The sequence below is a fragment of the Falco punctatus genome, assembly GCF_963210335.1.
Source record: "Falco punctatus genome assembly, chromosome: 6".
NCBI lineage: Eukaryota > Metazoa > Chordata > Aves > Falconiformes > Falconidae > Falco > Falco punctatus.
Genome location: NC_137585.1, coordinates 72,653,350 through 72,680,862, shown reverse-complemented (window position 1 = coordinate 72,680,862; position 27,513 = coordinate 72,653,350). Strand labels below are relative to the sequence as shown.

Sequence of the window (27,513 nt, the reverse complement as noted above, 5' to 3'; positions counted from 1 at the left end):
GAATTGAGTCATCAATCTTTTGAATGAATTTTGAAGTAAAGTTTACCCTAGATTCTAATAGCCTAGGACTTTTAAAATTTATGTTGCAGCTGTAGCAATCATCATTAAACTAATCTGTAAGTTTTCTAGACTACACTATTTTTTTGTAGAGTAGACAAAAGATCAGCATGAACTCTGAAATTAAATCAGCCCCATTATGCAATGTTCTCTAGTCTTGTATTTCAACTGATGGAGAGCTTTTATAGGGTTTGGGGAAACAAGTCATGCCACTATTTAATTCTAATAAGACAAAATCAGGGAATCAAAATTCTAATAATAAAAAAAACAGAGAAGAAAAAATGGTACTACAGCTAGTAAATCACTCTAACAGCAAAAATATCACAAAATTTGTAAAATTACTCTTCAGCAAAGAAGCTGAAATTCCTCAATAGAAATTCTGTTTCCATTATTCTGATAACAAAACTACTCCAATCTTTTGGGTTTGACTACTTCTTATGCTGCTATTTGTTGTTAAAATTTATTGTATGAAAGCCAAAGGGTTTTTCTTTCCCTAAATTGCCTGAATATTCCTGCTGAAAAGACCTGCACGCATAAATTTAAGAATAAACAAACAAAATTCCTTCATTTTTCATGGCTGTATCAGACTTCATTATTTAATTGACAATGTCTAAGCACTTCTGCCAATAAAACTCATAACAAAAATGTCTGCAGAAGTTACGCATGAAAAGAGGTGTGAATATGGTCAAGATGAATTTGTTCTAGTATTAAAATGAATACTGCTATGACAGAAATAGTAGCTGTATCCAGCTTCACAAAATAAAACACCTGGAACTGCTAATTTAGAGGATGACTATTCAAATTGCTGTGAGGAAAATAGTGTGTAGATTAGAAGGCAATTAACAACTCTGCAGTAGTTGTCCATGTGCAAGACTAACCTGTAGTAAATGTGGTGGGTTACTCTGCAATGAATGCTAAATCTCTTTTGCAAAGCTTTTACTTTGGACAATTTACTATGTAAAATGTATCACCTTGTAAATCCAAAGCATCACTTGCTCATGACAATTTGTTTCTGTGTCCATATCATCATAAACGTTATACACTTGTAAAAAGACACTGGAGTTTATAATTTTTATGCCTCACGAGAATTGAATTTTCAGTAAATATCCAGACTATTACATTTATTATTTCACTATGTCAACCTCCAATTAACTGTATGTCCCTCTGTCTTTTCCTTATTGATACCTGTGGATTATTTAGAAGCTAATTTAGAAGCAAGATCCTTAGGGCAGGAGCTTGTCTTCTTTTGTTTGACTGTAAAGTGCTATGAAGCCATGAGAACGTGCTGGTTTTCACAGTAGCTGACCTATGATGTGTCAGATGAAGGTTAAAATCCCCCATAGTACACCAATGTCTGGGATCCTAGACATGACAATTACTGCCTCTAGCAGCACACTGAATTAGAACACAAGCAGAGAAGTCTGACAAACTTTAACTTCCTCATCTCTGCCCATATATAAGACTGGCATCATTTTTCACTACGTGCAGAACAATACAAGTCCTTCCCCAAACTATATCTCAGAGATCCCACAGTTTCATGTTTCATTATATTACATAATCCGAACATTCTGGACCCAAAGAGAGCTGTCCTTTATCAGTAAGACAGGCTTTAGCTTTCTTTTCTCTAGCCAGAGCCATCCGATGCAAATACAGGAGAAGCAGCCAGCATGACTTCCAGAGAGGGAATGACCAGTGGGACTGAGGAGAGCACGCTTTAGAGTATTAATTAAAGGATGGAGATGGTCATGCTGCTTTGCCTCTTGGCTCTTTGGTGCATGTCTTTCCAGTTTTAGAAAGCTAAAAAGTGCTGAACTCCAGCTAGCCTGACATATTTGCGTGGATTTAGTCACTGGATTGAAATCCAGCAACGTAGTTCACCCTGTAGAACACCCTCAGACACTGGTTTCACCTGAGTTCTGGAGCACCCTTGAACAGTGTTTTAGCATTAGTCCCAACAGTCCTTCTGGAGTCTAGAAAAGTAGAAACTACAATCTATTTCACCAACAGTTTCCAAGCTAATGTTAACATTTGCACAACATGGATCCTTTAAGTGAAAAGAATGAAGTCAGACTGAAGGACAGTAGTATGGTTATCCAAGGCAAGGAGATATGGTAGTAGCGGTGCTCAGCACTGTTCCTGGAGTCCAACTATTTCACATAGCAGCATATTAGACATGGTTACTATCTACCATGAAAGGGTGGCATCTGTGAAAACTGCAAAAAAAAATGGATTTTAATTCTGAAATATTGAAGATAAGGTGAGGCATGAGGAATGCTGTCTTTTCCAAATACATATGTTCAAGGAGATCTAGGATTTCTCTCCTCTGGAAATTTCTGGGTTATGAAGAAAGTAGCAATACACAGAACATTGGAGTATGTATTTCTTCCTGCAGACAGAATGAAAATAGACATAATATCTACAGTGTAAGTGCAACAGACAAGATCCTCGGTGAGGTTAAATGGGTACTATGCCAATGAGTTGAGCAGAGTTTTTCAGTTTACAACAGTACGGCTTAGAATTGACAAATTACTGTAAATACTTTTTCTTTTACCTATTACAGGAATAAACAGTCAAATACTGCTTCCTATCTGTTATAATTTTTCTTTCCAGATATGCACTATGCATGTAATAATAAGCAGCCTTCACTGAGCTTTGTCTTTCTTGTACTTCTTTTTCCATTCAAGAAGTCTGCATCCAATGTCATGGCTATTTCAATGCATTAAAACAGTATGTATTGGAATTCACATTTATTGCCAGTACTTTGTTTTTTCATTGTTTTCTTGGTTGGTTGCTTGCATGTATGTGTTTTGTTTTATAACTCTTAAGGAAAAAAATCACTTGTGGATTATAAAGCCCTGGTATTGTATTACACTATTATTACTGGAACATACTGTTTCATATTATTCTTTCAAGATGAATTACACATGTTGATTAATGAAAAGAAGACTTTGTTGATGTTACTGAATCTTTAATCTTTAAGTGGGTCTTCATGAGAACTGACAACACTTGCTAGCAAGGTCCTTCAGTATGCTGTCTCAGTGGATGTACAGGATGAAGGTCCATGCAGCAGCAAAGACACAAGGTTTATTGATGTATTAGAAACCATGGAAGCACCTGAGAATGGTCACATAAGAATTAGGGTTTCTTCCCAAAAAAAGGTGGTGGGACAATAGACCAACGGAAGTGCATCTACATCAATGCACACAGCATGGGCAACAAACAGAAGGAGCTGGAAGCCATTGTGCAGCAGGAAAACTATGACATAAATGCCATCACGGAAATATGGTGGGATGACTTGCACAACTGGAGTGCTGCAATAGATGGCTATAAACTCTTCAGAAGGGATAGGCAAGGAAGGACAGGCGGTGGGGTAGCCCTGAATGTTGGGGAGTGTTTTGATTCTCTACAGCTTAATAATGGTGATGATAGGCCTGAGAGTTACAGGTGAGAATCAGGGGAAGGTCAACAAGGCAGATATCCTGGTGGAAGTCTGTTATAGACCACCCAACTAGAATTAAGAGGCAGCTGAAATACTGTATGCAGCTGGGGGAAGTCTCACAATTGGTAGTCCTTTTTCTCGTGGGAGACTTCAACCTACCACATGTCTGCTAGAAATACAGGACAGCAGAGAGAAAATAGTCTAGGAGGTTCCTGGAGTGTGTCCAAGATAACTTCCTGACACAGCTGGTGAATGAGCTAACTTGGGAAGATGCCCCACTGGACCTGATGTTTGTGAACAGAGGACTGTTGGGTGATTTGATGGTTGGAGGCTGTCTTGAGCATAACAATCACGAAATGCTAAGAGTTTTTTATTCTTGGAGAAGAGGAGGATTAGCAGAACTGTTACCTTGGACTTCTGGAGGGCAGACTTTGGCTTGTTTAGGAGTCTGGTTGACAGAGTCCCTTGGGAGGCAGTCCTTAAGGTCAAAGGAGTCCAGGAAGGCTGGACATTATTCAGGAAGGAAATCTTAAAGGTGCGGTAGCAGACCATCCCCATGTGCCAAAAGACAAGCCAGTGGGAAAGAAGACCAGACTGTCTGAACAGAGAGCTTTAGCTGGAACTTGAGGAAAAAAAAGTTTATGACCTTTGGAAGAAGGGCAGGCAACTCAGTAGGACTATAAGGACGTCGTGAGATTATGCAGGGAGGCAATTAGAAAGGTCAAAGCCCAACTAGAACTTAATCTGGCTACTCCTGTAAAAGACAATAAAAAATGTTTCTAAAAATACACTAGCAACAAAAGGAGGGTAAGGAGAATCTCCATCTGTCATGGTTTAACCCCAGCTAGCAACTAAGTACCATACCGCTGCTCACTCACTCTACCCCCTACACCTCCTCAGCAGGATGGGGAGGAAAATCAGGAAAAAAGTAAAACTCATGGGTTGAGATAGAAGCAATTAAATAACTGGAATAAATAATAATAATAATAACAATAACAAAAAAATCCACCAACAACTGTAATTAAAAGGGGAAGGTGAGAGAAGAAAAAACAAGTGATGCACGACACAATTGCTCACCACCCGCTGAATGATGCCCAGCCAGTCCCCAAGCAGCAATCAGCAGGCCCAGGCCAAGTCCCCCCAGTTTATATACCAAGCATGATGTCCTATAGTATGGAATATCCCTTCGGCCAGTTTGGGTTGGCTGTCCTGGCTGTGTCCCCTCCCAACTTCTTGTGCCCCTCCAGCCTTCTCACTGGCAGGGCCTGAGAAACTGAAAAGTCCTTAGTATGAACATTATTTAGCAACAACTAAAAACATCAGTGTTATCAACATTTTTCTCATACTAAATCCAAAACACAGCATTGTACCAACTGCTGAGAAGAAAATTAACTCTATCCCAGCCCCAGGACACCATTCCTTATTCGATGTGGGAGGAAACACAGTGAGAAAGGACGAGGAAAAGGCTGAGGTAGTTAATGCCTTCTTTGCCTCGGTTTTTAATTGTAAGACCAGTTGTTCTCCAGGCACCCAGCCACCTGAGCTTGAAGCCAGGGACGGGGAGCAGAATGAAGCTCCCGTAATCCAACAGGAAATGGTTAGTGACTTGCTACACCACTTAGGCACACTCAAGTCTATGGGGCTGGATTGAATCCACCCAAGGGATGAGGGAGCTGGTGGCAGTGCTCACCAAGCCACTTTCAATCGTTTATCAGCAGTCCTGGCTAACAAGGGAGATCCCAGCAGACTGGAGGTTAGCCAGTGTGATGCCCACATAGAAGGGCCGGAGGGAGGATCTGAGGAACTGCAGGGCTGTCAGCCTGACCTCAGTGCTAGGGAAGGTTATGGAGCAGATCACCCTGGGTGCCATCATGGAGCATGTGCAGGACAACCTGAGGATCAGGACCAGCTAGCATGGGTTGGTGAAAGGCAGGTCCTGCTTGACAAACCTGATCTGCTTCTATGACAAAGGGACTAGGTTTGTGGGTGAGGGAAAGGCTGCGGATATTGTCTACCTGGACTTTAGTAAAGCCTTTGACACTTGTCTCCCACAGCATTCTCCTGGAGAAACTGGCTGCTCGTGGCTTGGACAGGGGCACTCTTCTCTGGGTAAAAAGCTGGCTGGATGGCTGAGCCTGAAGGGTGGTGGGGAATGGAGTTACATCCAGCTGGAGGCTGGTCACAGGTGCTGTTCCCCGAGGCTCAGATCTGGGGCCAGTTCTCTTTAATATCTTTATAAACAATCTGGACGAGGGGACCGAGTGCGCCCTCGGTCGGTTTGCAGGTGACACCGAGCTGGGGGCAGTGCTGACCTGCGGGAGGGCAGGGGGCTCTGCAGAGGGGGCTGGGCAGGCCGGGCCGATGGGCCGAGGCCACTTGTAGGAGGTTCAACAGGGCTCAGTGCCAGGTCCTGCCCCTGGGTCACACCAGCCCCACGCAGCGCGACGGGCTGGGGCAGGGGGCTGGGAACTGCCTGGGGGGAAGGGCCTGGGGGGGCTGGGTGACAGCCCTGGGCAGGAGCCAGCCGTGTGCCCGGGGGGGCAGAAGGCCAGCAGCGTCCTGGCTGGTATCTGAAACAGTGTGGCCAGCAGGGCCAGGGCAGTGACCGTCCCCCTGCACTGGGCACTGGTGAGGCCGCACCTCGGACACGGGGTTCAGCTTTGGGCCCCTCGCTCCAAGAAAGACTGAGGTGCTGGAGCGTGGAGAGGGGCAATGAAGCTGGTGGAGAGTCAGTCTTGTGAGGAGCGGCTGAGGGAACTGGGGTTGTTTAGCCTAGAGAAAGGAGGCTGAGGGGAGACCTTATTGCTATCTACAACTACCTGAAAGGAGGCTGTAGACAGGGTAGGTGTCAGTCTCTTCTCCAAATAGTTTAACCCCAGCCAGCAACTAAGTGTCAAGCAGCCGCTTGCTCACACACACCATATCCCCCCCTGTGGGATGGGGAAAGGGAATTGGTAAAGAAAGTAAAACCCATGGGCTGAGATAATAACAGTTTAATAACTGGGGGGGGAAATAATAATAATATCATCATCATCATCATCATCATCATCATCATCATCATCATCCAGTAGTTATTAAAAGGGAGACAACAAAAAGACAGAGAGAAATGAAACCCAAGAAAGACAAGTGATGCACAATACAATTGCTCACCACCCACTGACTGATGCCCAGCCAGTCCCTGAATAGTGTTCAGCACCTCCTGGCCAACTCACCCCAGTTTATATACTGAGCATGACATTCTACAGCATGGAATATCCCTTTGGCTAGTTCAGGTCAGCTGTCCTGGCTGTGTCTCCTCCTGGCTTCTTGTGCCCTTCCTTATTAACAGAGCATGGGAAACTGAAAAGACTTTGACTTCGAGTAAGCACTACTTAGCAACAACTAAAACATCGGTATTATCAACACTATTGTCATACTAAATCCAAAACCAACAGCACTGCACCAGCTACTAAGAAGAAAATTAACTTTATCCCAGCTGAAACCAGGACACCCAAGCAACAAGCAATAGGACAAGAGAAAATGGCCTCAAGTTGCACCAGAGGAGGTTTGGATTGGACATTAAGAAAAATTCTTCACCAAAAGGGTTGTCAAGCATTAGGACAGGCTAACCAAGGAAATGGTAGAGTCACTGTCCCTGGAGGTATTTAGAAGATGTGTAGATTTGTTGCTTAGGGACAGGGTTTAGTGGTGGACTTGGCAGTACCAGGTTAAGAGTTGGACTTGATGATGTCAAAGGTCTTTTCCAACCTGGATTCTGTGATTCTATGAAAAGTCTTGTAAAGAGCAGTATTTATGCGGTTTTCCATTGTGTTACTCTCACACTGTGTTAAAGCAATGATGTTTCATAGAGCAAGCCTCATTAAATAATGTCGTAGAAAGAGGGATCCAGGTTATGATTAGTAATGGATCAGTGCCACTAAACTCACTTCCATAACACAACTGCTCTTTCTTACAAAAAGCCATAAACCAGGGAGGCTGATTTCGCACTCACTCCACCTTCCTCCCACACAAAAAACCCACCTTTTTCTCCTGCTTCTGGAGTTGAAATAACCTCACTGACCTCAGCGTGTATTTTGTGTTCCTGAAGGGTCCACAAACAGAACACTCCTCTGTAAACAAATATGAAGCAACTTGCATGAGACTGCTGCCCTCCTCAGAAGGAAAGCAGATGTGCTCTAATGAGCACTTTTTGCGTACATCTTTCTGCTCATTCTCAATACTTCAGATGCTGAGTTTCAAATGAGGCGCCCAAGGCAATATGCTCCAAGATAAATCAGCATCACAAAGTTTTGCATATTAAAATTGTTATGGAAGATCAGATGGGCGTAACTGCCATATTATAAATGGCTTGAATTAAAACCTCTGTCAATAAAGGTAATGATCCTGAATCATAAGTCTTCAACATGTTTAGAAGGGCTTTATAACAAAGCTCAGAGTCATGGCAATTCCACCATGGTCAACAAAAAAAGTTATCAAAATGAAATCTGAAGCTGGCCAGTATGTGGCCTATAATTCAGGAAACGAATGTGCAGGATGCGTGAAGCTATTCATGGCAGAGTGCTGCACGGGGTTTGACCAGAAGCAATAGAAATGCTTGCTGGAAGCCATTCCACATGAGAAAAGGTTCTATGACATGACAGCCTGACATTACCAATATATCACGAGCTCAGTGGAACTAAAGGACTTTGCCCTGCAAGAAGTGCTAGGCTGTCCATTCGTGAAGTGTTTTGGTGTTCCAGGCAGTGTAAATAAAACAAAAAAGCCTTGTTTTGCACTAATGAGAGATTCACTGCCAATGTTGCAGAATTCTACATTGTTCTTGGAATGTGCACTTAGAAGGAAAAAAGACCCAAAAAAGAAATCTATCAAAAACAGTGTCTATAAACATTGATCAGACAGTAGCCACTTTAAAATGTAAGGTCTGTATATGGAAAATTTCCAGAGGTGCATAAGTCATTGTTTTGTTTTTTCCACTTTTTTACAACAAGTAAATTTTTCATGAAGTGTCTAATGAATACAACTGGCTTTATAAGCAAAGCAAAATTCTCTTTTGCTCTTTATAAAGAAAGAAATGCAGCTGGAAGACTGGATAATTCAAGAAATAGGACCTGATTTGAACTCACCCCAGCACTGCGACTGGGAATGATTATTACTTGGTAGTTATTCAGGAGTTATAAAAAGAAAAATACTCAAAGGTTCTTTGGGTGCATTTATGAGATAGATAAATATGTATCTCAATAGTCATACAAAATTAAAATTCAGTGATCTAAGTGTGATCAGATCTGAGGCAGAGTAACAGGCTAACTAAGAATGCCCAGTGGACTGAGACCCTATTTTATAGCATCGCTTTCATGATATTCCAAGCTAGCGAAAATGACACTTTTAGAAGAAACAAAAAATGCTAACAGATTGTGGGAAAACCACTTTAACATGCCACCAGGACCAGAACATTGCAGAATTTAGGACTTAAGCTGCCACTGTCCCAGAAATAGTAGGTCACAGCCAGGGTAATTAAATTCTACAGTTCCCACAGTCTGTACATTTCTAGTAACAATTTAAAGCAGATCAATAACCAGAGAAGAAACTCACAGTACTGTAAGAAGCTATTCTGGGAGCATGAAAAATATCCCCTCATTTTAGATATTCCATCACAGTTCAGACAATAAGCATCTTAGCTAGGTGTTTTCTACTAGAATGTAAAAATTATAACAAGGTTCTGCTCCACAACCCCTCAATATCAGCAAAATTTTCTTATTCACTGTAAAGTGTTTGGGTCAGGTGATCAGATTCTGTGTGGGATCAAGAACTTAAATATTTTTCTTTCTTCATATCTGTTTGAACTAACATGAATGAGACCAGTTATTGTCCATTTCTGTCAGTATAGCATATGTGTAATAAAAGGATATACTTCTCACATAGAATAAGATTCTTGTCCTTCATACTTTTGGTGTATATGCTGATGAGGTTGTTTTTTACATATGTGGATATCTTCTTAAAGCTGGTATTGATAGAACAGAAAGATCTGACAAGATTTTGGTATTGTTAAAAGACAAAAAGATATCCTCAAGAAGGAATTCAAGAAAGAGGTTTAAATGTAGAAATTCAAATTATTCCCCTTCAGACAAGCAGTAGTGAAGGACAATGCACAGCTGGTCCCAAAATACAGAGGTTATGGTCAAAATGAAATGTCCTGGATGGAGCTGAAGCAGCAAAATGACTATACCAAATCCAAACTCAGTTCTAGCATGTAGGTCATATCAGGGCAAGAGGAGGCTGATGATTTAGTGATTGCTGGTCACTAGAATACCTTCTGAGCTTATTTGAATGCAATTTGGCACACAGCTAAAGATGACCTACCTCGCTTTAGTGACTGCAGTGGCTTCCTGCTAAGCATAACAGTATGAAGTAGCAAAGATGAAATAAGGCATTTTTTTGGATCATAATCAGAGCGCAGCATGATGATCAGAGAACTGGCATCTGAGTTCTTTGCCCTGAATAACCTAATTTTTCTTAATCTAACCTTCCTTTTTCTTGGTTTTTCTGTCTAATTCAAACTGTACCTCTGCCGTAAGTTTTCACATTTGTTTTAGCCAACAGTGCACTATCCAGATCATTACAGTGTGTTCTCTCTACTGCAGTATACTTTAAGCACCAAATAATTTCATTTTCTTTTGAAGGTTATTAGAATGAATACTTTCTGATCCCTTGCCAATATAGTGTATGATATGAATCAAGAAATTAACATTTTCAAATAGAGAACAAGTTGCATTCCCGTTTTTCTGTGCACGTGACCAAACAAAATAGGATTATTTTAAAGATATGTAACTACCTAGTGATTAAAAAATTAAAAAGATTTAAGGACAAATATTTTCTCAGATTCGGCTTTTCGCTCTTTTTATTTTTTTTAATATGTGTATATATGTATTTCTTTGACTGTAGGATATTATATAGTCTTCAGTGTTGGCTTGATCCTGTATTGTCAGAGCAAGACAATTATGAGAAACCCACCATACAGTGTACTTTCTATCAGTCTGTAAATTTTACCTTTCAACTTTATAGGAAGCCTAGTGGCTGAGTTTGAACAGCCCATTTTATGTTCATTCAGCCAAAACTAATTTTACAACATGCAGTGATGAGATTAAGTCATTTGTCCTAGTTAGTGTGTGTTGCACTACATTCTAGGGGAGAAAAATCCTCAACAAGCAAAGCAACATGATTTCTTTAGCCAACTTCTTTTCTGTATGTATCAGAGAATCTAAACATGTCACAGCAGAAATACTCCTGCTCCTACAGACTTTTAGATACACATTGGATTTTTATGTAGATAGATTGCTTAGTGAGACTGCTGGATATGTACACAAGTGCAAAGCTGATACTTTTCCTAAATGCCCCTGTCGCCACTGGTCAATATAAAGGAAATACTAGGTGCAAAGATACAATCCTGGCTGGTAAAGCCAAGCTGTATGGATCACGTGTCTAGCTAAAATCTCCATTTCAGTCATGATGGGAGTTAAAATCCATGTCAAGCCAAGATAGGAGCTATTCTGTTCACAAAGGGAAATAACGAGGCAGTTGGGGCACTGAGGAAGAGGTTGCACAGCACCCAGATCTCCCTCCCTGTGACTTACAGTCCAAGCCACTTGCCTTATGGGGCACTGAGTATACCACCCTCTGAACAGTGCAGATATCAAAAGTGCAATTGGGGAATTGAAGCCAACAAAAGAAAAGAAGAATCAAGAGACTGAATCTATTTAGGCATGGAAGCAGCACGACCCTGCCTTCTGTATTTTCTGAGTTGCAAAGCTGTTGTCATGGAGCACTTCAGTTGTTAAAATAGAACTTAAATAGCTGTTTGGATGTGTGCTGTCCAGGATCACAAGAAGGAGAGTGTTAATGGGTAATATAACAATTTTAAAATCCAAATGTTCACATAGCTTTCAGAAATACTTTTAAGTAAGTTCAACTGAATGTACTACTCAGGTCTTTGTTGTTTTCTTTTTGCCCTGTTATTTAAGGTTGAGGTGGGTTGGTTTTTTTGGGGGGCAGGGTTTTTTGTTGTTATTATTATTAATAATAATAATTTAATAATTTATTATTATTAAACCATGACCATGAATCTGAAGAGTAAGAAATCTTGCATGTTACCGTGACACTGTTCTTGAGCACTAGTCAGACTCTTTGGTTTGCTGGGAAGCATGGATCTAAATATAACCAGGTTGGCAAGGCTTTTGAAGCAACTTACACACCGATTTGGTGGCAGGGCTAAACCAGTGCAGGGCTTCTGTGGAAGTTCACAGGGGAGTCTGTGATGTTCCTAGCCCAAGTCAGTCAGGGATGCAGTGTACGCTCATGCCATTTTCATCATGCAAGGCCAATGCTTTTCAACTCCACTTTGCAAATGGCTTCACTTGTCTGTCCATGTGGCTCCTAATTTTTGCAAGTATCTCTTAGGGGTCAGTGAGGCTGACTAGCCATAGTGTACATGAACAATGTACACAATTCTTTCAGCTGTGTTTTTTCTTCTTTTGTAAATGCTAATAAAGGAAAAACCGTGTATGGAATTTAAATTGCTGTGACTCTCTGTTCCTTTTGAAAATTATCTTTTAAAAACTGTTAGCCAATAAAATATTGGCAGGATGTTGTAGCTGTTTAGTTTCATAAGCATCAGTAAAATATTGGTTTTAATAAACTCTGTATTTACTGCTAGAAGTCCTGTAAAAATTATCTGCAGGTTTGTCTGCCTTCTACAGAATACATTAACGTCTATCACTTCATGTGTACCCATTAAAATTTTATAGAATAGCTAGTGCAAAAAGCTCTTTAAATCATTGCAAGATGCCGTCTGGTTATTTTATGTTGATACACTAAATATAATTCTAGTGAAGAAAGAACGTAACCCAAGGTTGAATATTTAAGTCAAAGCAGCAGATCCATAAAACACAGTTCTTTGAGTGAGATAGCAAAAAATTATCAGTCTAATCACATTTGCCTTTAAATATAAGTAATTTTTTTGGTATATGCAGCAAATACTGTTAGCTGTAGTGCACTGGAGTGAACCTAGTAGCTGTCTACACATCATAAGGGCAACTTAACCAGCCCAGGTTAAACCACGAGAGGTTGCTGCCGATCAACAAGCTGTAAAATAATGCTAAATAGCCAAAATTGATGAAAAAGGCATAGAGGAATTTTGGAAGCAACCAAATCAAGGCGAGTTCTTAATTGTAAGCACTTATCTTTCACATTGACGATTAAACACAGCACAATAAATTAGAGGTAAAATAAATTCCTGCTAGAAGTGGCCCAGTCCAGCCCTATCGGACTTTGAATCAGATTATGGATTTCTGAACATTTCTCTAATTCCCAGTTCACAGTTCAGAGTTTATTTGGTTTGGATTTTATGCTCTCCCTTTATTTTGTTCAAGTCATGATTTTGTGTGGGGTTGTATAATTTCCAGAGAATCGCTTTATCACAGAAAAGGGATTTGGTGATGAAGAAAAAAAGGAAAGTCTGCCAGCTACAGTATTTCCAGTTCTTCGAATTCTTCCTTAAAATCCATTTACTCCTTTCTTACACTGTCCTTTCATCTGCCTTGTATCCTGGCTACACTACATAAATTGTTCCGTATACCTCTCTTGGCATACCTACAGCGCTACTACATGGGGAAAGAAATGAGCTAAATCCTCAGAAGAGATTTAGACTTCAGTGTTCCAGTACATAAGTTTTCTGTGCACTTTAGTTTATGTGACTTTAATGTTGAAGTGTTAGGTGCATCTTACACAAGAATTTGCTGCTTAAACAGAGCTTAATAGAAATTGGCCTGTGACTGAGGAGACACTTCAGTTTGCCACAACGAAACCTGAGGAAAAGGGTAATACTGGAAAACTGTCCCTCAAAATACCTAACTGAACTGGAGCACGTTCTTCCTTCCATTTAAGATTTGCAGATATGGACCCTTTCTGAACTGAGACAATGGTATCAGATCAGTCCTGGATCAGGAAAGAAAATAAAAACCAAATAAAAATGAAGGAATGGAAGTGCTAGTAACAGTTTTATCTCAGTCAACTTATCAAATTCAGAGCTGTGAGAGAGTGAACTTCATGTACTTCTTCCTCTGCAGTGGATAGAGAAAATGAGGGTTTTTTACCCTCAATACAACTATTTTTCACATAACCAAACAAAACAGAGCAATTCTATGAAGAAAGAATGTCACAATTCATGTATATGTGGTGCTATTAGGAAGCCTGCTTTCCTTTCTTAGGTAAAATGGCACTTCAAGCTGTGATCTGTTACCAGTGCACAAAAAATACAAACGGGTAGCTCCCAGAAGCAGGGGAATCCTATACACTGTGTTTCCATCAATAATAGGAAATCTTCACATTGCAGTCACTGATACTTGATTTTTACTCATTAAAAACATGGGTATTTGGTTTTCTAAAGACTTAACTAATGCAAGAGATGGCACATTTGCGCACTATAAATCTCTAACTTTGCTTATGCTTTAGTCTTGACGCAGAAGTTCAAATATCCAATCTGAAAGTCTCATATGTACTTGCTTTAAAAGTGATCCACTATTTGCATCCCTTCTTAAGTACTGACAGAAGAGCACTGCAGAGCAAGTTAGCAAAAAACTGCTTGGAAGTCCTAACAACACTTCATCCCCTCTTCCAAAGCTTCCTGACAATTCTGAATTATTTATTCTCTAGCAAAAGTCAAAATCACTTTCAGCCTTGTATGATGGGGCTGGATCAAGGGTAGTTTGTTTCCTACAAAGTTTTCCTTTCACCTTATTGTGAATTAGCATTTCATGACAGTTCGGAGATAATGCTATTCCCCTTCTCATCCTCTGTGTGTCTCATCTGCTGTCCCTGAGACTCAGAAGTGCAAGTCTAACATTGTGTGGTGGTAGGAATAAACCCTTTCCTAGCATCTCTTTGCCACCGTAGAATCAAGTGTCCAAAAAACTGAAAAAAAAAAAAGTTTTGAAATTTTTTCTGTGTGTATGCTAACAGAAAAATGTATAGCACTGTGGTAAAAATACTTAAACAGGTCGCTGCCCATAATCTGATTATTCCAGTCAACATTCTTCAACAAGGGAAAAAAATATATAGCCACCTACTACATACCACCCATAGCCACCTACTACAGTGTTTCTGATCCATACCCCAGAATCAGGTAAGAAGGAGAGTTGTGGAGATATTCCTGAAAAGCACAGCTTAATTCTAGATATAAACCTCTTCAAAAGTGAGTGGCTATTTCAAGTTTTAATCCATTTTTATATAGACGAATGTTAATCAGAAAATTAACAGTGGGCTCTAAACTTCTCCAGTTGTCAAGTAGGTCACATGTAAATTATTGATTTGGTATCTTTCCCAATGCAAAATAAAATAGGATCTTCCCTGAAGACGTTTATTTGCATGATAATGAAAAATACTATTCATTATAATTACATTTCTGAACAAGAATATGTTAAGAACACCCATTTTTAAAAAGAGAAATACGGAAAACCAGGGAAAATACAGGCCCATCAGTCTCACCTCTGTGCCCAGCAAGATCACAAAGCAGATCCTCCTGGAGGCTGTACTAAGGCACAAGGAAAATAGGGTGATTGTTGACAGTCAACATGGCTTCACTGAAGGAACTCGTGCCTGACAAATATGGTGGCCTACTACCACAGGATTACAGCATTGGTGAATAAAGGAAGAGCAACTGATATTAGCTACCTGGATTTGTGCAAAGAATTTGGCACTGTCCCACATGACATCCTTGTCTCTAAAATGGAAAGAGACATGGATTTGATGGAGGGACCATTTGGTGGATAAGGAATTGGCTGGATGGTCATACTCAAAGAGTTGCAGTCAATGCCTCAATGTCCAAGTGGAGACCACTGACAAGCGGCGTTCCTCAGGCACTGTTTGACATCTTTGTTGGTGACATGGACAGTGGGACTGACTGCACCCTTAGCAAGTTTGCCGACGAGGCCAAGCTGAGTGGTGCAGTTGACATGCTGGAGGGAAGGGATGCTGTCCAGAGGGACCTTGACAGGCTTGAGAGGTGGGCCCGTGCAAACCTCAAGTTCAACAAGGCCAAGTGCAAGGTCCTGCATGAGGGCCATTGAAATCCCAAGCACAAATACAGTCTGGGCAAAGAATGGATTGAGAGCAGCCCTGAGAGGCAGAACTTGGGGGTGCTGGTTGACAAGAAGTGCAACATGACCCAGCAATGGGCATTTGCAGCCCGGAAAGCCAACTGTGTCCTAGGCTCCCCCTCTACTTTGCTTTACTGAGACACAACCTGCAGCGCTGTGTTCAGCTCTGGGGGTCCCAACATAAGAAGGACATGGACATGTTGGAGTGAGTCCAGAGGAGGCCACAAAGATGATCAGGGGGCTGGAGCACCTCTCCTAGGCAGACAGGCTGAGAGAGTCAGGGCTGTTCAGCCTGGAGAAGAGAAGGCTCCGGGGAGACCTTACAGCGGCCTTCCAGTACCTAAAGGGGCTGACAGGAAAGCTGCAGAGGGACTTCTTACAAGGGCCTGCAGTGATAGGACAAGGGGGAATGGTTTTAAGCTGAAAGAGGGTAGATTTACATTCGATATTAGGAAGAAATTCTTTTACTGTGAGGGTGGTGAGGCACTGGAAGAGGTTGCCCAGAGAAGCTGTGGCTGCTCCATCCCTGGAAGTGTTCAAGGCCAGGTTGGATGGGGCTTGGAGCAACCTGGTCTAGTGGAAGGTGTCCCTGTCCCTGGAAGGAGGGGTTTGAACTAGATTATCCTTAAGGTCCCTTCCAACACAAACTGTTCTATGACTGTGATTGAAACCTGTATGTAGCGCATTTCCTCTGTGAATTCTGTAGGGTGATGCATACTTACTCCCACAATTTTTCTTCCCTTCTTGAGATTTCTAATTCCTTTCTCTGAAATCAGAGGCGGACGGGAGAAAACACACAGCTCATTTTTCATTGTGTTTTCCAGCGGGACTGTGATATTGATGGGCTTTTCCCCTCTGACTTGGTATGTGTTCCACCTTTTTTAAATGCAAGTGTTCAAGTAAAGGAATAATAATAATAATCATAATCATCATCATCATCATCATTAAATTTCAGTGTAACCCCCAAAAGAAGTGTCAAATGGTGCTACCACGGGACTTATCTCAAAACAGACATAACAGTCTAATCCTTATTGTTAATTTACTGTGGAGGATGACATAATGTGAAATAGCTAGAAGTCAGAGAAGTGTGAAAAAAAGATCGCTCTTGAAATTCATGGAGTTCATTATCGTTTCTAGATACTGTTAATGCATATATATTGACATAAACAAAACCTAATAAAGATCAAAATCCATGTGTCTGAAACACTACTGTTGAAGTATTAAATACAATTTTGACAGAAACATTTTGTCTCCCTTTTGGATGTTGAAGCCAGTCACATAAAGATGAAAGGAAGGAAATACTACAAGCTCAATGTCCTAACATAACCCAAAAGATTACATGAGTTGAAAAGGTTTGACAAACACTCTTGATATAGGAGGTCTGAGTTATACTTTAGGAATCACTTGCTAATGAGCACTTGAGGTAGGAGAACACAGCCAAACCCCTATCAATATGTTCAATATGAATTAAGATCATACAAAAAAAAAAAAAATCAGACTTTGGTCTATCAATGTAAGAAATAAAAGTGTTCATCTTTTTGAATGCCCTCACTTGTTTTTGCTCACAGTATGTAGGTCACAAAGGCAGATATTAATAGCCAAGTAAATCATTGAGATTAACATTCCCTCATGGTCTTCAGAGATACTTGGGCCACCGGAGCATGGACTTACATGGAAGTCAAGCCAAATGAATCTGTACCCAGTATCTCTATGTAGGACCTACACAAGCATCCACAGCTGTGAAATCTCATTAGTGAACACACTCTTTCCAGCATGTATCTGATCCAGGCCTAACTATCCTTTGATAAAGCAATCATTAAACCCAGTCCCACTCATTTCTGAGGAAAAAATTTTATCTTTAAATAAATTATTCTAACAATGCTACAGTTCAGTACTAGAAATACTGTAATTAGAAAAAATTGCATTTGAGTTGCTCATTATTTTTGTAATATTTGTATAAAAAAGAATATTTGAAACGAATTGTCATATTTTTACAGCTGCTGTCTGTAAAGAAATAGCATCATAATATTATCCTGGCTAGTGTGAGAGTATGAGTGATGAGTTTTTCATGGCTTTACCTGTCAAAAAGAAGAGATTCAATTTGACCTGAAGAACTTCTTCACCCTGCTGTCAGCTGTTAAGTCACTGCTTTTGTTTTCTTTTCTTTCTTTCTTTCTCCTGCTTCTAAAGTTGTTTTTGTTAGTTTGATGAACCTTCATTGTCTTATGGAGGTGAGATGAAGGTCTCACGTTTTCAAAAAAGTGACTTCTCTTCCCTGCCAGTCTGAAATCCACCTGGGAAATACACAAGAGTCACCCTAGTATTTAATTTGACAGCCTTGATAAGTCTTAATGTTATATCTTGATAACTTATTCTCGCTTTGACAAGTGAAAAAAGAAAAAAGAAAGCAAAACAATGTATAAAAACTTCAACAATGCCATTGGGTCAATGGCCCTTGATTAAAAGATGTCATCTGCATCACAGAAATAATTTTTAGTGATAACAATAACAATCTATGTCAGGTATTTAAACATTTTTTCAGTGGACTAAGAAGATTAAGGTACTATGGACTCTCATGCTAATGTAGAAAACAGCAACATGGAATCTTAGAGTAAATATTTTAAAAATGGAACACACACACCCCATGTTTCAGTTTTTAAAAGGTCTAATACATTGCTTGTAATTTATTGTAATTGAAAAGCTAATATAAAAGTTACTATTAATTAATTAAACTAGCAGTTTCCGCTATTTCTTCTTTACAACAGAAAAAATGTGTAACAGTAATTAGTTTTGTTCATACCAATTCTACACTGACAAGTGCCATCTCATTTCTTTAAATTCTGATTGCTGGCAGGAGAATTCTTCTGGGACAAGGGCAAAGCACAGACATGAGATAAAATACCTCTAATTTTGATCTAAGGGTCCCTTATCTGAAATAGCTGTCTGAGCTGGTTCCTGTAACAATTTCCAGCTATTTGCTGCCAGTTGCAGACTTGTGCTTGGTTTCCCAGCCTCACCCCTCCCTGCTAATTCACCCAGGCAGACTAGACTCACCAGTGCCAGTTGTGTTAGTAGCAAGATACTCAGCTCATTGACCAGCTGCCCAAATCCACAGGCTACAACGTTCCACTACATCCACACAGTTCAGCTGAACTTCAGGCACAGGAGCTAGATATTTCATTCAGCTATGATAGATCTGGCTGCCTATTTGTTTTCTCTTCCTATCAATTCACCACGGTAACCATCCAGAACCAGAACTTCTGGCAACCCGCCACAGATGCAACTGAAAGCCAGTTATTCAACCAGCCAGCAAAAGTAGTATTTGCCTCTGGCAACAAGCTGAACTTGTCTTTTTATCACCACTATCTTGCCAAAATATTTCATTTCAGTGCATCTTCCTGGGTTTTCTGGTTGTCTTCTGCGTTGAACAATTGGACGTTGTTCATTGTAAGCAAGTTACATTTTGATTATAAAGGAAAACAAACCATGTGATAGATAGTGGAGAAGCAACTAGAGAAAAACAGAAGGTGCAAATGGATATGGGCAAATATGAAGTCTGGTTTCTGGAGGAAAAGCTAGAGAAAACAGATCGTGAGAGCAGAAATGAGAAAAGCAGAATTCTCTCCAGAGTTCCTTCTGAACTAATTTTGTTCTTTTAAAAAATGTGTTTAATTAAACAGCACAAATTTCCACCTAGAAGCTCCTTGGAACTAGATATTCATGCCATAGACTTCCCTTCACTTCTTGTTTGCCCTGTGTGAGATCCCAAAATGCAAATTCCAGGCAGACGGTAAAACCTCTGGGGCAAGGCCTGCTCCTCCTGGTCCATGTTTTTTGTACCCCAGTTCTCATTTCAGCGGGAATTGGGCACAGCCATAAAATTAGGATTGCAGCTAAAAGGTTAATAATTCCTTCAAGAGAGTGAAAATTTTGGCTACTTCTGGATCATGCTGAGAGGGTTGGGATTAGGACTGATGGACAGTCCCTGACCCTATTTCACATGTCATTGTTAACACCCGTGGGCCAATTGTGGGTTACTGTTTACACATCCATAAGGGCAGCTTAAGCTGCTTGTCTCTGCAGGTCTTTTCGCTTTTCTGGCAGAAGATATTAAGGCTTTTGTAAAAAAATAAAAAGGTTGCTGCTTCTACTCATAAATTTTGGATATTGGAAGCTGCAGAGGTTTTTTGAAATAGGTCAACTTTGAATCAATCTAGCAGAATGAGTTCCACTGATTCAAAGAAATATGGTGGTATCCAAAATGGATAGACAGGAATAAGCCACCCTCTCTCTACAGGTGCAACATGCCTATTAGCACCCACACTGAAAAGAAAACATCTTGAGCACATACTAAGGGGTAGTGTGGACCTGATTTTTTCTCCCCACCCAGATGCTTTAAAATTTGTCTCAGGTTGCCCTCAGATTGTATCTGCATATTGTGACTGGTCATCAATGCTAGATGCAGGTCTACACTCAGCGTGCTGACCAGCCCAGCCCCTTGTGCTCACACTGGATTGAGAAACGTAATGCTAAATGAAACACTACACAAGTGACAGATCCTGCTACATAACAATTTAATGAGTTCCCAATTAAATCTAAATTTAAAGTGTTTTCTTTATCCTGGGCATGCTCTGAGGCTTAACAAAGTAGTTAATATCATAATTCCTAAAGCAAACTTACATTATTTCATTTGCGTTGCTGCTCTCATACTTTTGAATCCTTAATTGATCCCATTACACCACAAAAACCCTTTTTTCACTTTCATCTCTGTCTCTCTCATTACATTTTTAACACTTCATTTGTCACCATTTTTTAATCACAAGGTGAGAACACAAAGTCAGGACATGTATGTTTCTTAACAGTAGTGCTGATGCCACCCCAAATGCTCCCAAAGTCCTATTCCTTCCACTTGACACATTTTAAAAACTGATTACCAGTTTCAATTTCATACTACTGGAACTCATCCTCCCTTAGTCCTCTTCACAGTTTTCCCTAGTACGACACCGTGAGTGTGTTTATGATTCAGGCAATGTTCTCAAGATCCTCAAATTTTAATAGCTATTGCAACTCAGACCCATCCTTGGCTGTAAAATACCATACAGCTAGATAGGCTTTAGTGCCAGCTAGAAGTGCTACTTTGCTACTACACCAGCGACTGCTGAATGCTAACAGTCACAGAAATCACAGTATTAATTGCTGTTTTACTTTGCAGACTTGTGTTACACAGGTTGATATGACAGATTTTTCTCCCAGTTTCATTAACTGAATTTTTTAGGCAGAACAGCATTTATTACATAGAAATGCTCTGGATGTGCAAGAAATTAAGACCTTGTCTTTATACATAGAAAAGACCTCAGCAGTTTTTTTTTTAAAAAAAAAAAAAGCTCAGTTCTGCCACATCTATGCCACCTCAGATCTGTACGCTTAAATGAACTACATGATTTCATATCTAACCACTAAACTATGATTCAGTTTACCTGAAATTATAGTATGAAACTTATATTATGACCAATTCTAATGTAGTAACAAAAAATAAATACTAAAAATATTTAAGAATATATATACTATTACACTAATCGGCTCAGAATGCTTGCTATTCTGTTTGTTTTCTGTGTTTACAGTCACTATTGTGTGGAAACACTGGAATAATTTTTTAACTTTAAAGGACTAAGTTTTGCTTTAGAAACAATTTTTCTGTTGAAGGTGGAAGGTTGTTTCCTTTCCTCATTATCTTAAACTGCTAAAAATAGCTCAGGAAAATTCTGATTTAAATTTATTTAAAGCTTTAAAGCTATTTCCCACTGATACTGAAGCAGGCAGAGGACAGCCCACTGCCACCTTCCCTCCAACACTCACCGTCAACTATAATTTCAGCATGACAGGTCTGGATTTGTCCTGTGCAACATAACCCTCTAACTGAGATCTCTAAATCAAACACCAGCTTCCTCAGTGGTACACAGACAAACCTGGGCTTGTTGACTCTAAGTGTAATGTGGGATTTCTACGTCAAGCAACTTTGGCCCATGTAAATTCTTAATCTTAGTTAGGATTAATCTGGCTTGGGTCTTTTTTGCTGTTATTGCCATCAACAGGAATAAGAAATACCTAACTGTTCTCAGGAAAACTGGCAGTGGTGAAGGTAATAGGGGAATCACCTCTGGGTCCAGTTTTGTATCTTATGAAACAGTTACATCAGCAATGATCTTACATCAATTTATAGCTGCTCTACTATTGATTTCAATAATTTAGTCCATTACAGCATGTTTGTTTAACACTCTCTTTTTGCCAGTAAATGTACTATTTAATATTTCATGTAATTGTCTAAGAGTAATAGAGCAGAAAGCCACATGAGGCACGGTTTTGCTGCTTCTCCCCTTTTTTCTTTTCTGCCTTGCCTTTCCTTGTGATTCCTTGTTCCATGTCAACTAATTTACGAGCAGACTCTGAGTCATGTCTGGCTTGTTGATTTATTATTGAACAGTGCTGAAATGAGACTGTCTATTTTGCATTTTCATCTTTGTGAATGACAAGCAACTGCCAATTTTATACTACAATTTCTGATTTTCTGCAAGTCTATGGGTCACAATTTTTTTAAAGTTCCTACCATAATTTGCATATCTCTACATCACATCACCTCTTCTTCTTAAATATAGTAAACTATAATCTTAAATAACTTTCTTAATTACAAGAGCCATGAGATCAGACATAAAAGTAGAGAGTAAAATAGTCATAATTGTTAAAGATCCTACTATGAAAAATCAGGTTGTAGTAGTAGTCTCTTGGTTAAGATACAGCTTAAAGAATGTAAATATATCTGTGTAAAAATGTCATATAAAATAGAGTTGAATAAAGGAATCTTTGCTTCCTATTTCACACTGCTTTGGATTTTTTTCTGTTAAATTGTGCTGTTACATTTCAAGGTTTAGGTGAAGTGTGTTATTCTTATTGCTATGTAAATTCATGTCACACTTTATGTCTTTTATACCGGCATATGATGTACATGGGCAATTTTAATTCAAGCTAATGTTCTGTGTTTTATGAACAATGAAACACAGTAACAAGCAGTTGAAAACAATCCATGTAATACAGTCATGAATGACAGGCCTTTTCCTAACCTCAGAAACAAACAGATCCTACAATTTCTATGTTCAGATCAGTAAAACACCTTCAGACAGAAAAATGTCATGTAAGAAGGGGACGTGATGTATAAGTGTTCTTTGCATGGCTATGGTTACAGCGTGGGTATGGATCCATTCTCAGGAAGCATTATATATGTGAGAAGACGTAACATACTCGAATTCTTCCTCACATTAATTTAGCAAAGCACTTAAGTATTTACTCAACATTAGATATCTAACTGAAATCAAAATATCTATGGTATGAGTTTGAACATGGATTTGAGAGTGGGTAGGTTAGCTAATTCTCTGTCTTTTTCTTTTTCATCTACAGGTTTGACAGGGCATGATATATTCACACAGAAGACGCAGATACCCGCCCTGGACTGCCCAGTGTACTATTTTGATAACTAGTCCACTTTCTGTAGACTACATAATAAAGATCTGGAATTCACAAGAAGCCATCAAACAAGCTCAGTTTTCCTGTCTTACTAGTGTTTTAGGCTCTGTTTCAGTTTTTTCCATGTTTTTGTGTTAATACTACATCAAAAAATATGATAAATCGCAACAAAATTAACCCTCTAGTCCACTCTATTTGATGTTAATAATCACTAGAGCTATTTTAAATACCACTGCCGTAAGCTTAGATTGCATGTAAGGATGCACAAAAATTAAAACTGGTTTTCCAAGGAAGTGTGAGATCTCTGTGTGTGGAGACATTCAAAATTTATCTGAACAACAACTCTGAGTAATCTGCCTACCTTTGAAATATGCCATGCTTTTAGCAAACACTTGGACTAGATGGCCTTAAAATATTTCTCCCAATCTGAATTACCCAGGACTTTACAAGTCCCTTTCAGTGTTCACTCTGTGTCCTGCCACTCTGTCCTCTCTTTTTTTCCTCTCCAATAAAAAAGAAAAACCCTACAGTTTGTATAACATATATAGTTGCCTCTTCTGATAGTCCACAGAATCGGGATGCTACCGAACTCGCCACTTTATTGACCCTTTCACTTGCTCCACAAAACTTGCCAGGGAAGCAAGGATACTCCAGAGGAGGAAGGAATACCCTTTCATCTAATTATATATCCTTCATGTTTACGGCATATTAATGTTCTGTAGTGTGATATGCCGTCTGCCCCCCATACCAGCTGGGATCATTTGGCTTCTTCATGATTTTCTCAATTGTTTTAAACCCTGAGGAAATAAACAAAAAAATTTGAAATTGCCCCTTTATTTTCTATCCCTTTTCTTCCTTGTTTTACAGGGTTCTCAGGGGCTTCTTCAGAATAATGTTACTTGCACAACATTATTCATGTTACCATAGTACCTTTGAGGTAGAGTTAGCAGATAATAATTTTCTTTTATGTTGTTTTGTTAAGTAAAGGCCAAATTCAGATTACTAAACTGAATACAGTTTAATATTCTACTCAACATGAGTGTGAATATTTGCAATTTACTGTTAAAGCTACACAGTAAATCATAATTTTTCATTTTTTTTAAAAATATTCATTTTACTAATATTTTAGCAGAGAATTACTAAAGAAACAGATACATACAATTTATAATATGCTGTTTAATTCATTTATTTTCACAGTGAGTCTTAAAGATTTGCATATATGCAGAAGGAAGACACTAACCCCCAGATCTTTTATTTTTTCAGCTAACAGAAAGGTCCCTCCCTCACTGTCCCTCAAGCTGTATGGATTACTGTGTTGTTGAATGAGCAGTTAGAGTATCCTCAGACTTCATCCTACAGCCTACTGGTTTTAAATTTAAATTAAGAGCAAGCGAAAATTTCAATGCAACTGCTTGTATCAGTAAAATTCCTTCTGTCTAACGCTGTTCAACACTAATAGTAAAGCAATATTGAATCTTTATCTGTCATTTTCATTATGTAGACAAAAGAATATATGTGTATGATGCTTTACCTCAACCCCACAATAGAGTTTACAAATAAATACAGAAAACTGAGTCACCAAGTAGGGTCACCAGCCCAAATATGCACAAAAGATGGGGAAGAATTTGAGTATATAATTGTGTGGAAAAGCGTGATTTTTTTTTCCTGAGATAAAAGGTAAGAACAAAGACAAGGGAAGAATGGACAGAGTTATTCTGTCAAGGTGGTGAGCTCTAAAATAGTTAAGATGGGGGGGGGGAAGATTTGAAGATTCTATTTTATATATTTTTAATATATATTATAAAATAATAATGGCTGTGAGAAAGGAAAAAGGAGAAATGACACTACAGAGAATTGGATGGAGAAAGGACAGTTGTGCTTGTCAGCTTCTGAGGAAAATGAAGAACATATTTTGAGCCACTACAAGCCTCTGTGGGACTTAGCCTTTTTTTTAAATATGAGACTGAATGGTTGTATGAATTTCACTTATATAACACTGCATTCAAGATAAAAAGGAGAGATTAAACACATATATAGTAGATGAGAGGATTGAACAGAAAATACAGGAATAATGGAAACACCTACTGTGATATTCCATATGACAGGTTTTTTTTTACCTATGAGAAATTATCTAAAATCTTATGCACAAAACATGTCCATTTCTAACCTATGGAGTAAGAGACGCGAGTATAAAGGTTCCCAATGGTTTTAATAGGGTATAGCTATGGTTCTTCAGGTGCCTGCCTTTCAGAATTAGACCCATTCACACAGAATTCAGTGGTGTTATTTTGGGTTTATACTACGGTAAGAGAGGAAGTGTTTTGGATGATTTTAGTAAGGTTAAACATGCTGTGATTCTACCAAGCTAATGAAACATTTTGTATGAAAGTTTCTTGATAAAAATATGGCTGCTGTTTGATTCTTATTTGTGTGATTTTCAGGTTGTTACCTTGTATCTTTTACTGTTGTAGGAAGAGAGAGCTGCCTGATTTAGGAAAAATAGACCAGGGTTTTTTACAAATTCTTCAGATTTACTGGCAGAACTACAAAAAAAGCCAAAAGAATAATCGTTTCTTAGTCCTCTCATCAATGTATTACCTGATTTGGTGCAATTGTACACAGTTTATAAATATAATAAATAAAAAAAAGGACGAGAAAAAACAGCTGCTCATGGTTATTTCAAGCAGCTCCTCTGATCAGGGTCAGCAGGACAGATCAAGACAGGTGGTTCAAACTGCACCTGCCACTCGAGCTTTTTATAGTTCATTAATACATTTGGATACTGCACTGGCAACTTTATCAATATAAATTTTCTCTGCAAACAAGTACTTTTTAAACTAATTAGGTTTTTATGAAAGAAGCAGTCATTTTCTACAGGAAGTCAGTAACCGTAAATCACTGGAGCTGCATATTAAGCATGAGTTCTTCCCACTTGCTCAGTCACCATATGGCACCACACACTGTGCTGAAAGATAATCACTTTATCGTTGGCTGGGTTTTTAATCAGATACATATCATACTGTTTTGTTAAACACTGCCTTGCAAATAAACCAGCCTTACAATACATTTTTGCCTTGGAAGAAAACATAAATAAGACCTAGTAAAACACATGAAGGTCTGGTCAAACTTGAAACCCAGAATTTAATGGAATGATCAGGCATGAAAGAATCTAAATCATTATTTAGAGTGCCATGAAGATGCAGCAAGGGGAAGTGGGTTGGGAGGTGGGGAATCCGCTGTGCAAGGTCTCTGTTTTCTCACCGTACGTTGCTGGCTGTGTGAGGCTCGACAGCTGCTGTGCTGGGTGGTTCTGCCTGCCATCTGCACTACAGCCAGCGGCTAACAGGCCGCTGGGCCCACCCGCGCTGGAAGGGTGCACGAGCAGCGATTTTATACCATGCTCGGTCCTGCGGTACTCTCCTGCTTTGTCCCCACCGACAGAAACGCCCATGGAACACAGTCCCCCGGTGTTCTTCACACAGAGGCCATTGCTTTGGGTTTTACACTGTGCCCACCCCAACAGCAGCTCTCTGGCTGCTCTGGTGCAGGTGCTCTGCAAGGGGGAAGGAGCACAAAATTTGGCGTGTTCTGCATTCATAGGAATTGCACTGGGTTTGCCTGGCAAGGTTTCGGTAGTGGGGGCTGCGGGGGCGGCCGCTGTGCGCAGGTGCCCGCAGCCCCCCCCGCCCGCCAGCCCGTGCCAGCCGGCTCCAAGGCGGCCCCGCCGCTGGGCAAGGCCGAGCCCTCAGCCACGGCGGCGGCGCCTCCGGGGGGACAGATCGCAGCGGGGGGGGCCCCGGGCCGGGGCAGGGGGTGCCCGGAGGGGGCCGTGCCCCCGGGGGCGGGCAGCCCGCGCCGCGCCGCGCCGGAGCAGCTCCCGGCAGCGGGGAGCGGAGCCCCGGCCGGGGCCGGGCTGCGGGCAGGGCCGGTGCCCCCGGGGGCGGGGGGCCCGGGCTGGAGCAGCCTGTGCCCGAGGGGCTGCGCCCCGCGGGAGGGCCCCGCGCAGGAGCGGCCCGGGCAGAGCTGCAGCCCCCCCGCGGGAAGGGCTCCCGCTGGAGAAGGGCCTGGAGCAGCGTCTCCCGCGGGAGGGCCCGGGCTGGAGCCGGGAGGCGTGTGAGGAGCCTCCCCCGGAGGGGGCCGGGGCGGCAGAGGCGGCGGGGGAGGGACCGGCCGTGGCCCCGGCCCTGCACCGCCCCCGTAGGGGGGAGGCTTCGGCCCGGGGAGGCTGGGCCCGGGAGAAGGGAGGGGTGGCAGCAGGGGTTGAAAGATTTGGTTTTATTTCTCTTTATCCTACTCTCATTTGATTGGTAATAAATTAAACTAATTTCCCCAAGTAGAGTCTTATTTGCCCGTGAC

General features: G+C 40.4%; 1 protein-coding gene across 3 annotated transcripts in view; it reads left to right on the top strand.

Annotated features, from left to right (window-relative positions):
* Positions 1-27,513, top strand: part of LOC308065841 (uncharacterized protein) — a 64,437-nt gene extending 36,924 nt beyond the window's left edge. For 2 of the 3 annotated variants that reach the window (XM_080392362.1, XM_080392361.1), the window contains one exon: positions 23,092-27,513. In XM_080392362.1, the coding sequence (XP_080248488.1) occupies positions 26,349-27,461 (1,113 nt within the window). In that variant the 5' untranslated portion in view covers positions 23,092-26,348 and the 3' untranslated portion in view covers positions 27,462-27,513. The other variant, XM_080392360.1, reaches the window with a different exon arrangement.